Genomic DNA, 15,775 nt, shown 5'->3' with positions numbered 1-15,775 from the left:
TATGAGCCAGCCTTAATAAGTTCCCTCTTCACTTTCAGACTTTAGCACTCTGTTATGACTGACCTTTCAGGCCAAGGCATCCAAACGGGACTTGTATGGGCAGCTGTTCACCATTATTCTCTCCCTGATCACTGAGCTCCGGGCCTCAGTGTTGCTCTTGAGGAATCCGGCCCATATTAATACTTTTTTTGCGCTGCATTTGTGTCACTGTTTGACGCAAAAGTGGCGCAAACTTGCAAAATATAATTGGGGCATATTTATACTTTTTGGTGCAAAATTGCACTAATGCAGTTTTGCATCAAAAAGTTTTGCACTGGCTTGCACCATTCCTGAGCGCCAGCCGGGCCCCATATTTATGGAATGGTGCAAGCCAGTGCAAAGGGTGGGCTAGCGTAAAATAAATGATGTTAGCCAGGTGGGGGTGGGGATATGGGAGAAGGGGGTTTTACAACAAAAAATGATGTTAGACAGGTTAGAGTTAAAAAAATTACTCTAACCAGCTAAGCGTTATTTTCTGACGCAAAACCATCCATACCACATGACTTTTGTCTTAGAAAAGACAGGGGTCATGCCCAGCACCCCAGTGGCCAGCAGAGGGGACCAGTGTACCCTGGGCATGGCCGCTGCACCCAGTGCCATGTTGCGGGGCCCATTTCAGGGCCCACAATGGCACTTTAAAAGATTAAATAAAATACTAACCTGTACATACCTGGGATGTAGTCCCCCATCCTCCGCTGTCCCTCTGGTGTGGGTGTCCCTGGGTCCTTGGGAGGGCACCTGTGAGCTTCTTCCATGGTGTTCCTTCATGGAAATAGGCCCACAGGTCCCATAATGCCTGCCCTGACCTAGGCGTCAAATAATGGTGCAAAGCAAGCTTGGCACCATTATTTGACCCCTCCTCCCCCCGTGCATGATTTTAGCATGGGGGATAAATATGGCACTAAGGCCACATAGTCAGTTTTTGCACAGGAAAGCCTACTTTGCATCTCATTGGCACAAGGTAAGTTTCCACGTTCAAATAATAACTTTAACTCCATAACTTTGCTGCTAGACGGGTCTAGCGCCAAAGTATAAATATGGAGTTAGTTTTGCACCAAATGTGCATTAAAAAAATTAGGCACATTTGGTGCAAAATAAGTATAAATATGCCCCAATTGTACTTTGTAAGTTTGCGCCAGTTTGCCGTCAAAAAATGACGTAAATGCAGGGCAAAAAAAGTATAAATATGGGCCAGCAACGAAAAACAGTGTGATACGGTTGTTTTGTGCAGCAGGTAGTAGGTGTAAAAGGCATAGCGGTCCATTTATTTCAGCTTCTTTTCCTGTTATATTGAGGGATTATCATTATCTTCGTGAACCCTTTTGTTATGGTTTATATATACTACCTACAATAATCATACATATTATATGCTTGCTGGCTTAATTTTTAAAACGTGTAATCTAGCGTTTTGTCCAACAGGTGCATGTTTGCAATGTTTTTAGGGCAGCAGTTGTTTATTTTCACAAAGCTGTTATTCTCGCAAATGTTGGTTGACTCTCTAATAATTTTATTGATGTAGAATTATATAGCGCGATCTCGATCCGAAGATACTGGGCGTTTTACATGAGCACCAGTTATATTGCACAAAGTCACATTTTTAGCCACAGAGAGATTATGCGATTTCCACCGAATCACAGGATGCTGAGTCAATGCTGAGGATCAAACCAGGTTCCCTAGCCTAGTTCCAAAATCGGCAGCTTTAGCGCTTAAGCCACGTCCTCTCACTCTATTTAGCAATTAACAGTGGGTTTCTCGTTTGTGTTTAAATACCTGCTGTGTTGGATATGGAGGTCTTCATGATGTGCAAGTGGAATGCAAAAGTCAAGCACTTGTTATGGGGTGGTTCCTGTTTTGTGTAGGTCGTGGCTTACGATCACACCTTGTATTTTGAATGCAAGTTTTGCTATGTGCAGCCCAGAGGTAGCAACCTATTAATTTAACCTTTTGACGTAAACTCTTGCATGCTTCGACATGTGTGCTTTGAGTGGCACTTGAAAAATACAGATGTGGAGCCAGAGTGATTTTGTTCACCATTACCTGTGTGTAAGAGTTATATGTGGTGTGAGGTGTGGATTTACATACGGCGGGCTTTTGTAACTTGGTGGTTGTGCAAAGATCTTGTCTATGCATATTTGTACACTTTTCTGTTTCATTGTTCATATAAGGTACACAATTTGTAGTGTTGGTGGTCTCTGCAGGGGCAGTGGACTTTGTTCTGTTGTGTGAGTGAAATGTACATTAGTTGGCCTGAAGAGATTGTGGTTGTAAGGATAAACCTCTTATTGTCTGGATGGCTCTGTATGATAACTTTTAAGACCAACTACATTGCACAAAGCTGGTTAGTTCTGAAATGTATTACATTATGTGAACGTAAATACGTTGTTCTTCTATTGCTAGCGTACCACTTGGGGTGTCACACATAAGCCACTGAAATATCACACATAAACTCACTGAAAATATTGAAAGGTCACACACATGTAAACCAAATACTTTGCAGCTATATATGGTAATATAGTGGTGAGTTGCGGTATCTGAAGTGCCTTCTGTGTGCTTAAATATGCAGAAATGTCCATGTAATACATTGCCACCTCTGTAAATCAAATCTGCAGTCACAAGAGAAGGAGGCAAGGTGTTGGTATTAAGTGCTATCTTACTTACCACCATCTGCATGTAATGGTACAAAAATGTTTCATCTTTGAAAATATGGGATTTATACAAGACACGTTCACCAAACTCAGTCAGCACTGTCATACTTTACTTTTCTGTAAACTTTCTTTCTGCCACATTCCTACTTTTTTCAGTTTCTCCTTTTTATTTACAAATTTCCTGTTTTTCAGCTTTTTTATTTGTCAGTAAGTATTATGTCTATTTTTCTTATTCCCTTGTGCTGCCTACGTTTTCAATGGTTTTTCATGTTGTTAACAAATTTCATATGTGCACACAGCATACATTTTCTCTGCGGTTTCATTTATTTTGCCATTTTCTTTGTTATTTGTATGCATTTGATCGGTTTGTAGAGTCGCAGCTTCTATTTTTTAAAAGCTGCTCATTTTTTTTCCTCATTTTTTTATAATATATTTCTATCTCCAAACCACACCAAAGTTCATTTCAAACCCAAATGACTAATTTTATTTAATGCATGAAACAGGTAGGAGGGATGCATGACACTAAAATTCATAAGGACTTATATAATCAAAACAACATTTCATATAAGACCCCGATTAATTCATATAATATCATCCAAAGTTTGTAGGTTCGACCTATCCACCCAAATACTTGAATACTTCAATATTGCCCCCATTCTTTGTGCATAGAGTTCGTCCCTTGACTGAACTTGCTTCATCTTTTGCAACCAGAGTTCATAAGATGGGACTACTACAGTTCTCCATTGCTGTGACATAAATGATTTAGCTATTAAAGATGCAATACAAATATCTGCTGTTGTCATACTGAAAGATTTGTCATGGTAGAGATTCCAAAAAGAGCCCACGGAGAGTCTGGGACTATAAACACCTGCAATTAAATACTAAGCCACTGAAACACTTTCCTCCAAAAGTCAACTAAAGCAGGACAGGTAAAGCATACATGTAGCCAATCTCCCATATTATATTTACATCTGAAGCATTCCCCTGAGAGAGAAGGAAGCACTTTTTGAATCACAAGAGCGTGTATAGTACAAAAACCATTTTGAGAGAACGGCCATTCTTTTAAAATTAGCCTTGACTTTGTGGGCCCATACATTATATTGATTCCAAAGACATAGGTCGATCGTACATCCAGTAGTGGTCTCAATCTTAGCCAGGGGCTTGGGGGCAATGTCTACATGGAGTTGTTGCTGCAGTATGTGATACCAATTACACCCCCCCATTAAAATCCTAATATATTATGCATGGGTGATAGTGGAGGCTAATGCATCCTTAGATGGGTGAATGCATTGCATAAAGTGGTGAATTCGTAAATATGAGAAAAATATTGGGGAGGTAATTGTCGGATTGCTTGTGGTCTACTGGTCCCACGATTTCATTTTTCCTGCCAATAAAAAATAATTAAACTGAAAAAATCCTACCTTCTCCCATCCTTTAATCTCCCTATGCCCACCTGTAAGCCCAAGAACTCACATCATTTATCGACATAGAGGGCTGAAACTGAGCAAAACTATGCCCTTCTTTAAGCTGAATATACCTAAGCAGCACCAGATGAGGAAGCTTACATATAGTATGCTTCGAAAGCCTCAGAATTTTGAGATGGGGAATCTGAAAGTTGTCTTCCAAAAGCATTTGTTTGAGACAAAAAAAAAGTATTATGAAGATTATGAGGTGCTGCTACTCTGATAGCCCTATCTAAATATGTTGCCTGATAGCATTTTTTTTTAAATGGTAATGCTAAGCCGCGTCCTCGATAACTAGTTGGAATGTTTCCAGTTTAGTAGGCGTTTTTTTCCTTGACCATATGAAATGGTACAACATCTGATCTATTTCCCTCAATATTTTTTGGGGATCTTTGATGATAACATTTGAAAAAACGAAAAGGAACAGCATTAGATTCATCATTTTGATTAGATCTGTGAGACTAATAATTTTTAAAGGAATAGATTTCCATTGATGTAAAAGGTTTTGTGCCTTTTTGAGAGTGGACAGATAATTAAAATGATATAGGTAGGCAAAATCATGGGAAACATATATGTCCAAATATCTAATGGGAAGTGAAGCCTGAAAGTGTGTCCACATGTCCACATGCAAAACTAATTTAGTGCTATTAAACAAAAGTGTCTCTAACTTCGTTTGATTAACTCTATACCCTCCTAGATCCGTAAATGCTTTCACCTTTGCAAATGCTCCATCCACATTATGCTCATCTGCTGCTAAAAACAAAATCATATCATCCGCAAACAATTTAACTTAGGGTGCGTTGAGGTGCCTTGATATGGGGATCTTGACGTAATGCAGCCTCTAGGGGCTCAATAAAATGTTCAAATAGTGCTGGAGACAAAAGGCATTCCTGACAGGTCCTTCTGCTAATTGACACAGTTCCAGCCCTATGTGAACTTACTAGGACTTTGTCTTCTGATTTACAATATAAATTCTGAATTAGCCGTACCAGTTTTGGAGGGAAGTTAAACCTATGCAAAATGGTGAATAGAACTTCGCATTGAACTAAGTCAAAGGCTTTTTCAGTGTCCTCTATAATGATAGCGGCCTTGACCCTGTTCTTTATGAAGTAGTCTATAGCCTGTAGCAGAAAATTTGCATTAGTCAAGATTGTTCTCCCCGGGAGAAATCTACATTGGTCTCCATGGATCACTGCTTGGGCTAATGGAGGTAGTCTGGCAGCCACAATTCTCAAAAATAGTTCAGAAGGATAATAGGGTGATATGAACCAGCTCATTGGCCATTCTTAAAAAAACTTACAATTACCACCTCAGTAAATTAACTAGGCACCTAACCCCATTAAGTATTCCATTAAACAGAATAACTAAAAATCTGGAAATCTGTTCCACCAACGTTTTATATAGCTTGGTCAGTAGCCCATCACTCCTGCAAGTCTTCCCATTGGTGGAATTTTTGATGGCGTCTTTAACTTCAGTCAGCACAATTGGCACCTCTGCAGACACCTGGAGTTCTCTACTAAAATGGGCAAATTAATTGCCCCCAGATACGCATTTATTAAATCTGAGGTAACTGTCAATGTAGAGGCATAAAGATTTATTTAATGTGTTGAAAACACTCTATATCGGCAGGTTGCTCAACCACCCGATCTTGGACCTCATCAAAAATTGATTTAATAGATGTCTTATTCCATCTTTTCTGGACCGACCAGGCCAAAAACTTCCCGACATGCTCACTTTCTTCATAGTATTGCTGGAAGCATGTATTCTGATTTACTATTTCTTGAGACATATAATGCTCCTTCAGATTCTGTCTAGGCATCATTCTAGCCCCAGATGCCTTAGTGTAAGCTGTCTGATGGGCCCACGTTACTTGATCTATTTCCTGTTGGAAAGCTAAAGATTTTTCCCTTCTTGGTTGTGACTTGTAGGAAATGGCTTGCCCCCAATAAAGCCCTTACATGTCTCCCATACTGAAAATGTGGAGGCCGAGCTCTTATTCCGAATAAAGAATTCCGAGCTGGAGGACCGTAAGATTTCTATCCACCCAACATCTGTCAATAAGGACTTATCTAGCACCCATCCCGTACGATCTGATCATTTAGAAGGCATGTTTAATTCGATCAGGGGATCCTAGTGGTCTGAAAAGAGGTTTGACCAGATGAGAGAGTTGCTCCTAGCCCATTGAGGAGGAATTAGGAAAAAACAATCGATCCTAGAGGCAGAATTTAATCGTTTGGAGAAACAAGTAAATTCTTGACTCTACAGATGATCTACCCTCCTGTGGTCTATTAGGGCTAGATCTCTAAAGATTTTGGCTAGGAAGCAGGAGGCTCTAGGTTTATTCTGAGACTTGTTCTTACGTGATGAATCAAGCCTTGTATCTTGTCTAGTATTCAAGTGACACCCTATCACGAAGAGACCTGGAAGTGGAATCAAAAGACTGTATAGTTCCTGAAGAGAGATTGTCTCATTGTCTATACGGCCACAGAAGCTAACCAGGTGTAGGAGTTGACCATCAACTTTTAAAATAGCTACAATGAACCTGGCTTGGGGATCTTTAAAAACCTGATACACCTCCCACAAGAATTCCTGTATGATCAAAACTGCCACCCCGCCGAACCGCTACACTGGCTGAAGCATAAAATGTCTGAGAAATAAAACTGGGTGTTTTGGACAGCTTCGATTGGAACTTAAGTTAAGTTTCTTGAAGTAGAATTATCTGCGCTTGTGATTTCTTTAGCCACTGAAGTATGGCCCTCAATTTGGCTTGGTTGTTTATCCGGTTCACATTGCGCAAGGCTAGTTTAAAAGCTTTACTCTCTATCCTAATGAGTAACCAGCCAACATATCTCGCTACATGCTTTTGACTTTATTTCATGTCTATTAGTCTCTGCTTCATCTCCCTGCTGGTCAGACCCCTTGAAGTTAGTGAAGCCTCCCAACCCCTTAGACACTAAAAAAAGAGAACAGCACCTATCCTTCCTACCTGTATTCCCCCCAGCCTCCTGGTCACCCACCCATTCCCTCCCACTACTGCTAACCCTGAAGCCCCACCGGCATGGGCTCCATCCTAGGCAATAGTGACCCATCCCTTGTGCCCTTCTGCCCCCTCCTTACTCCACCCCATCCCCTGCAAATAAGTGCCCTGACATGGCACTTCCTGAACCCATGTTTTAGGGTAGCAAAACAACAAGCAAGATCAGATGAACTACAACACCTCTTGGATTAGGCATCACCCTATACTGTGTCTGATAAACCTCGTATGATTAGTTTGGCCTTTATAGTACCTTTCTCACTCTCTATTTACACCCCTGATTTTGATCCAGGGACCAACAACTGAAGCTCATTCAAAATCTTAAGTAAATTATATGGCCCACTGAATGTTTCTTCTTGTTTAAGTTAATAGTCTTATACTATTACCAGCCTTACCCCCCACATTACCCCATAGCGCCTCTGTTGAAGTTTCAAAGGGAGCTATTTCGTATCCCCCTCACCTCCTCCCCTCTTTATTGTCAGAAAAAATCCTTTTGCCTAGTCCACTGAGTGAAACATAAATGCTTGACCCTTGAAAAAACCTTGAGTTTAGACTGCTGAATGATACCGGCTGGTGCCCCTTGACACTTACAGTTCTTGATCAGACGTATAAAATCTCTGTGACATTGTGCTGCCATGATTGACATATCAGAAAATATTCTAAAGGTGAAATTATCCGTAGTGTTGTAGGTTTTAGTCTTAATGGCGTGTGACAGAATTGCTCTTTGAGCCTAAAATTGCCAAAGATCACCAAGATCAAGGACTTGACTGCTGGAACACGATGTGCACAAGTAATTGTTAAATCCGTTCCCTCCAGTGCTTTATCCAGGAGTACATATTTGTGGACGAGGTCTGAAATCAACTTAGTTGCCATCAATCCTGATTCTCGATCCTCTGGTACTCCTACAAACCTTAGATTTGAATGGCAGGATCTATTCTCTGCATCACCCAGTTTTAACTGATGCTCTTCTAATTCTGCTTGAATTTTGGAGGTTCCAGTTTTGTGATTGTTACTTGAGTCTTCCAGATGAGCCACCCTTTGTTTCACCTGAGACATACAAGAGGAGAGCTGTAAGATAATAGCATTAATTTGTCCTAACTGTTCCTTAGTTTTTCTATGGGCATGTTCTTGAGACAGTTTCAACTCCTGAAGCTCCTTTAAGATATGATTCAGTGTTGCTTCAATTAATGGCATTACAAGTGGATGTACTGGTGGAGCTGGAGCTGCTACTCCCTCCTTGGGTAGAGTGTGATGCGCTATCATCGGTGAGGATTGCATCAAATTCATAGTTCCATGTGGCAACTGGTGGGTTGAGGTCCCCAATTCATTGGGGACGCCTACCAAGGTCACGCCCTGGTTTCCCCCCTGGCCTTGTGCTTGGTCTGCTGGATCTGCTGCCATGCTCTCTCTTAACGTCCCCTTAAAATTGCCCATTGTGAATAGGGTATATGCCAGCTTATCCTTGAAAATATTGTGGATTGTAGGTCTGAGGGTTGAGGGAGCAATTCTTACATCCCTATGTCCTTGAAATACCCTTTTGGAAAAGACCCTCCTCAGACCTGAGGCGGGCTCAGCCAGAGACTGATCTGACCTAATGAAGTGTGATGAATCTGTATTCTCCTGAATCATAAGGGAAACTGCTGTGAACATTTCCTGCTGAGACGTAGCTTGCCACCGCTGACCAATTGAATCAACTTGCAACGTATCTTTATTTGATTGAGTCTTACACCCATGGCTTAATATAAGTTGCTTCTGACTCCTTATGGGTTTTGATGACTTGGTTGAGGCTAGTGGTTTCATTTACACTCCCCTGGAGACATGTTTAATGTCTCTCAACTTCCAATGCTTATTGGGGGATGCTGAAGATTTCACAAGGGGACCTCAAGTCGCAACTGTGTTACACAGACCGCTTCTGCTGCACCTCCTGGTCTTATCCACCTGTGGAGTGACCTAGAGCCCCCCCCCCCACAGGCTGTTTTCAACCCCTATCCAAACATGGTGGCTGCTGATTAGCTAGCTGAGACTTATAATGTATTTGTTGCTCAAGGTTGCTTGTAGCTCCAACAGTCTTTCTTGGATTCTCTTGGCCCCTTCCTTAGAGGTTAAGCACAGGGTTTCTTACTGTATTTCCAGCTTTTTTATGTTTCCTTTGTTCTTACAGTGCACTTTTATTTTTACTTCACCTTTAATGCCAAATTGGTCCTCTTATAATCAATTATCTCAGACACAGGCCAGATTTGATCAGATTAATTTCCAGTTTCTTTAAATTAAGCAAGTGCGCTCAGGACTCTCATTTCCGTACCAGCGCCCTGCTTCTTTTCCCCCTACAGTTCATAGGAACCCAGGGGCTGCGGGACCATGAGTGCAGAGTAAGTGCGCACCAGCTCTCACAGAAAGAAATCCAAAATTACCTCAGGCTACCAATAGGTGTAACCGCCGACTTGCTCCCCAGGCGGTCTGGACTTGAGCGACTGTGGCAGCGGCAAAGTTAATGCCCATATCCTGACTTTTTAGCTCCTGCCACTCCCGCCATTCGTTAATTGTTGTGGAGCAGGTCGCTACACCAGCAGGTTGTCTCCTTCCTTATACCTACCATTCGCCACCCTGGCATACCCTGCGTCCCTGGCCAGCGGGGGATTCTGCCTCTTGCAATACAATGACCACTTGTCCATCATCCGTTGCAGACCCTGGCTCCAACAATGAAACCCTTTGCCCACGATGCACATCTTCAACACCAGCGTCACTCATAGGCTGGTTATTTTGCTGCTACCCCAGGTACAGATTCAACTACAGAGAATGAAGAGAGCTGTATGTGGTCAGAGTTGCTATGGTTACTACTCCCAAATGACCCTATGATCATGGTTACCGGACAGTTCTCTCCATTCAAAGATGGTTGAGTATTATCATGGGAGTGTGGGTGTTTACAGAGGGATGAAGCAGCTTATGGGATTTGTTGTCAAAGTACTTTTTTATTGATTCTTGCTGTATATTAAAGCGGGTCCCATGAATTTCCAAACCATGTTGGTAATGTAAAGTGTGAACGAAGATTAAAGAAAATATCAACATCGCAATGAAGTAATTTAATATTTTACCTTCTACTTCGTAGTACATAGTTGTGACGGCCATAACATGTATACCATTAATTACAAGGGTTTCAGTTAACAGGTATTTCTGTGGGATCCAGTTATTAGGTTCCACAGTGCTCAATTGCGTGAAATCTTTATGTCCTTCTTACAGACACTTTTATATAGCCATGTACAGATAAACGCTGTGTTAAATTGTGTTGCAGTACAAAGTAAAGGACAGTTTTCACTATAAAATAATTAAAAAAACCTGAAACTGAGATATTGAATTGTGATTATTATTTATTGATGTGCTGATTCGATTTTGTTTGTGCTTTTTCTAGTTGATTGGAATGCTCTTGGCTTGCTGCCTTTCACGATTTATTACGGCCAATCAGTATGAGATGGTGTAATAAGGTAAGCGCTTCTGTTTTTGGTATGTCACTTGTTATTCATCTCAATAGTTCCATGGTGGGAGGCTCAATAATTGATGAGTTTGGGAGAATCCTGTGAGTTGAATGGCAAAGTGAACTTAGGAGACTGAAAGAGTAAACAAGTGATTTGGTTGCACATGAACGTCCAAACCACTGGGATGTAAACAACTGGTCAGTAATTGAATCAGCAAGTGATCTTGACAAGCTGTACAGGGTTTGCATGTGTTTTACAACTATGACATTTTTTCACAATATGGACAAATGGTTCTGCTTACAGCAAAATATTCCAAATAAATTAGTAAAAATTGCATGCTGCTCAAATAATTGTGGTATGCAAAATGAATTGACTTCATCCTTTAAAAATATATATATATCTACATTTCTATTTCCTGCTTCTTTTATTTTGGCCCTGTTGAGGTGGGCATTCCATCAAATGCAGTGTGACTAATACCTATTTTGGAAACAGCAAGATTGGGACAAGAAAAGTTACACAGATCTCACATGCTCTAGCAACACCGCTACCTATCCGGTATGACAGGTTTTGTAACCACAGGGAGAAAAACTACCGCGGAGTTTACTGAGAGCAGCATTTTCGTTTTGGGTTTGGTTGCACTGATCACACAAATATTACACGTGTGGTTCCATTTCCGGGAAGAAAATAAGTGGTTTTAAAACCCATTTTATCACAGGAATCATGTCATACATTTTTTATTTTGATCTTGGCGAATGCACTATCTCTGCAAAAAAGTAGCAGATGTCCAGTCCACCTTATTAAAAGTGGATAGCTCTTCAATGCCAGATAAATAGGGCTGAAAGAGCACCTTCTTGGCAAATTTCATACATCTGCCAAACTATTACTAAGGCCCTTAGTTTCAGCAATTTCATCTGATATAATGTGTCTCTAAGCATGACAATAACATTAGGTAATGAATAGGGGTGTGCAAATTTGCATACATCTTTTCACCAAATTACTTTAAAATGTCACCCAATTGCTGGAAATTACAGTTCCAGAAAAAATGAGCTATAGTGGTATACAAATAAGTCCTTTATTAGTGATAGTATGCACTACAAAAATTCAATTTAAGCATCACGAAACTGGTCTGAGAAGAAAATGTCTCTTGGACAGAATTTTTTTGCAGAAGCCAGTCTCAATGAGTAGCAACATTATGCAAAGTTGTGTAAAGTGGCATTATTAAAATTAAGGACATGCCTAATAATGAAGGTCCCAAACTTCACTTCTGAAACTTCATAATTGCCCTTTTTAAGCAGGATCTTTATTCATGATTGCTAAACAAAACTTCGATATTCTAATTAAAGTCAGGGCCTATTGCTTGCTGCTTCTTGCAGATAGTATCTTCAAAACCTCTCATTTATAAAATGTCCTTACTAGTACAACGTACACAGGTCCTTATTAAATCCTCACTTTCTGATTAATGTGACTAAGCATTTTCGTAAGGGTTTTGAAAATATATGATACTGTTTGGGCAAAAGGCATACCTTTAACGTAAATGGCGTCAAATAGTCATAAAATACAAATACATAAAGTGGAATGATTGCTCTGGTCCAATAAAGCCTTCTTCTGGGTCTCGCATTATGGGACTACGCAGTTACCTGTTATATATCCGATGTTAAGGGCACTTTAATGCTGTTGTGGCTGTAATTCGGAAACTCTCGGAGGCGTTTTTGACCTTATAATGATCAAAAAGTTAATTAATTGCCATCACAAGTTATCTAATCAGTCTTGGCTCGCTGCCCTCTGAAGGGGCGGGGCGGGTGTGGCACTTAGGGGGGGTTATATTTAATTAGAAAAAAATAAAATTAAAACGTACCTACTCTGTTGCCGTCGCGCCGCTCCTCTGCCCTTCCTCGCTTCAGACTGCAGACACAGGCTCCCATCCTGCCCTGCGGCCAATCCTGACGCTGCTCAAAAACCCCAGGCAGACTTGGAGCCTGTGCAGGCTCTCTTCAGCCCGGCAACTGTGCTGCTGGGCTGCAGAGAGCTCACTGTGCATGTGTGTTTGGCAACCCCGAGACGGCTGGCCAAACATACATGAGCACTGAGGGAAGTGCTCTGTGAACTCCCCTCAGTGCTCGTCACCCCCAGTGCCCCACCCCTTTACAAGAAAACAATAATAAGCACGGTTTATTATTGTTTTCTTGTAAAGGTTCAGAAGCTGCTGGCGGGGGAGGGGGCGACGCTCCTTCGCCCTAACGGAGGAGTCGCCCTGTATGAAATTGTCACTACAGCAGCAGTAATGTGTCCTTAATCACAAGGAACCAAACCAAGCCATAATATAAGGAGGTAAGATTTTACGAATCCTCCTGAATTATCACTCAAATGTCAGCTTAAATTATTTTAGAAATACACTTATACACTTTCAAAATATCAATTAATTTGCCATCAAATATAAGCTTTTCATGTTTAGTAAATTATAAAATGCTGTCCCCAGATATCAACTATTTAATTATAAAATTACATCACGTTTCCTGAATATTACTTTAAAATTTTGCGAGACCATGAATACTAAACATTAGCTTGTGAGTTCAAGTATACATACTCATTTTATTCCAATGTACATTCTTTAATTTTTTTTTAAACGTGCCTCAATGTCATTCTCTGACAGAAGTGGTGCAATCATCCCTCACTAACTCACAGAAGAGGTATGACATGGGCAAGTGCAGTGCCTGCTTCGCTCTTGATACATAAATCCTCGGCAGCACCTTGCAAAAAGTCCCCATGCACACAAAACAGGCACATCATCTACTTGCTACATGTGTATAGGAAGTTATAGCATGAGCAGCTACCATATAAGCAACCTTCACAAACACATTCAATTCTTTGCATATCCAAATTTTATTGTATAGTCACTAAAATACATTACTATTCCATAATGAAGAAAAAAAGGTAAAAACACTAATATTTTAGGAGGACCAAACAATATACTGATTTCATTAAAGTATAAACTGGTTCTCTTTTGAATTGCATACAATTAAAGTGACCAAGTGCATATCTTTAACAAAGCTTTTATTCACATTGATTCATATCTTCGACTCCACTCGGATTGCTCTGATGCAATTTCTCTATTATTTTCTAATAGCACATTAAGCATTGTTAGGAATCCACATGCAAAATGCAAATCTTTTGGATTAAAACAGTTTTGTTATGGCAAGTGCTGTGAATCTTGCATTGAGACATCTGAATGAAAGAAGTACAAATTTGGATCGCACAGGGAAGAACTCCTGAGAGCAGCAGCTGACCTGCATGTTAATTCTTTCAATATTGGCACAAGCACCAATTCTGCGACATACATGCATACCTTAACTGTTTTCTTATTTCACCCACATCGAAAAGACCAGTTCTTAGCGTTGCTAAGTTCCTTGTGAAACTGAATGGTATTGCAACCCCCAAATAAGGTTGCATTTTATTTGAATCGTATGGAGTCTGTAAAGTGGCAATGTACTTTCTAAAAGAGCATGAAACCTGATCTAAAGCAAAGGAGCTTGAAATCTATGTTCTACTTGTAGCTTGAACTGGCTCTTAGTGAGAGAGAGTTCCCATGCTTCTGACATCTTTAAAAAAATGATTTATTAAAGTTCTCGGAATGAACTTCGTAAGGCAATTTACAAAATGTATACTTCCCTCCACATTGCTGCGTTACGTGTTCCCAGCTGAGCTGTCTTACCGTTTCGCCAAAAATTTAAGATGCAGCCAGCTTTGTATACAGTCTAGGTTGGTAAATTGAACTCTAAAGAGATTTGTGCTTGTGATGTGGATGATGGCAAAGTGAACAACAATCTGGACAGTTTGGAGTGACAATGTTCTAAGCTCTTAATTAGGGAATCCAATACAATTGCACAGTCATATCTTTAAGATAGTATGAATTTAGCTTCGATCACATCAAACAGCAGTTTCAAGGAAGGCCCAAAGAGATGGACTGCAATTTTTAGTATGCATATTTAAGTTAAAGTGCTTTAATATTCAATTCCTCGTTATGTTTTTTAATGGACCCAATATTATTAACCCAGAAAAACTGCTGCAAATGTGGCAAAAAGTGAGCTTTGCTTGACCAAATATCGCACATATAACAGGTGCATGGCCAACACTGCATTGGTATATGAAATATACCACACAGAGAATATATTCAACCAGTTATCCTTATCTTAGCTGTTGTTCTTTCTCCCAGTATAGCTTTTTGGATAAACTTTGAGTTACACTTTCTGATAATATAAGGGAGCAATGTGGGTTAATTTTAGTAACAGAGCATTATGGAGAAATAGTTTTGGCAAAATGTATAAAAAGCAACACATCTTGTTGGGCTTCCAAGTCAATGTGGTATAGTAGTTTAGATGTGTAGCTTTTATGTGCTACTTTCTATCTATGTATGCCCAACAATGGTAATAGTAGGGCTAATGGTACATTATCTCAAATGTTTTAACACAATTGGATTAGAATCAACATAATTTAGATGTCTAGGTTCATACATTCTCACTGGGAATTATAAACAACTAATTCTGAATAACCTGATACCGTTTTTTGTTAAACATGTTAGTGATGTGAATTGACAGTATTATGGATAGATGTAATTGCATTTTTTGTCTCATATCCAGTGCAATCTGAAATCATTGAGAGGTGAGTTAGGTGCGTTTGTTTAATGTGAATTGAGGGGTTTAGGCACAAAGTATACACTTTTTTGTATTTAATCTGTGTTTTGGACTGACTAGAAATTTCAAGCAAAAGAAAAAGCAAAAATAAGAATGGAAAGTGCAGAGGCTTTTTTTAATTCATTTTCGTCATCAAAGGTGATGAAAAGGGGGTACAGTGGAATACAAAAAGCACACCATCACTAACATTGGTCATGCGGAGAAGCTGAGAGTGATTCCAAGTTTTCTGGTTTCAGATTGTGCAATTCAGCCACTAGATAGGCATCTCTTTATCTCACCTTTTTTACAGCCAATGTTAATGCTTTGTCATTAATCTTTTGCACATGATATTAGCGCGTGGGTGTCAGGCAGAAGACACATGAAAGCTCGACTTGCTTTGGGCCTGAGAGTCCAAGGGGACCGCAAGCTGATCAAGAGCCAGGCTTCTTTATTAGCT

General features: G+C 40.1%; 1 protein-coding gene across 1 annotated transcript in view; it reads left to right on the top strand.

Annotated features, from left to right (window-relative positions):
- The window catches only part of TSPAN7 (tetraspanin 7), a 230,637-nt gene that overhangs the window by 198,186 nt on the left and 16,676 nt on the right, over positions 1–15,775 (top strand). Inside the window, exon 7 of the mRNA XM_069204232.1 lies at positions 10,588–10,660. Within this exon, the coding sequence (XP_069060333.1) occupies positions 10,588–10,656 (69 nt within the window). The 3' untranslated portion in view covers positions 10,657–10,660. The remainder of the gene's footprint in view (positions 1–10,587; positions 10,661–15,775) is intronic.

The sequence above is a fragment of the Pleurodeles waltl genome, chromosome 8 (assembly GCF_031143425.1).
Source record: "Pleurodeles waltl isolate 20211129_DDA chromosome 8, aPleWal1.hap1.20221129, whole genome shotgun sequence".
Lineage (NCBI taxonomy): Eukaryota > Metazoa > Chordata > Amphibia > Caudata > Salamandridae > Pleurodeles > Pleurodeles waltl.
The sequence above is the reverse complement of the archived record's forward strand: the minus strand, read 5'-3'. Positions and strand labels throughout refer to the sequence as shown.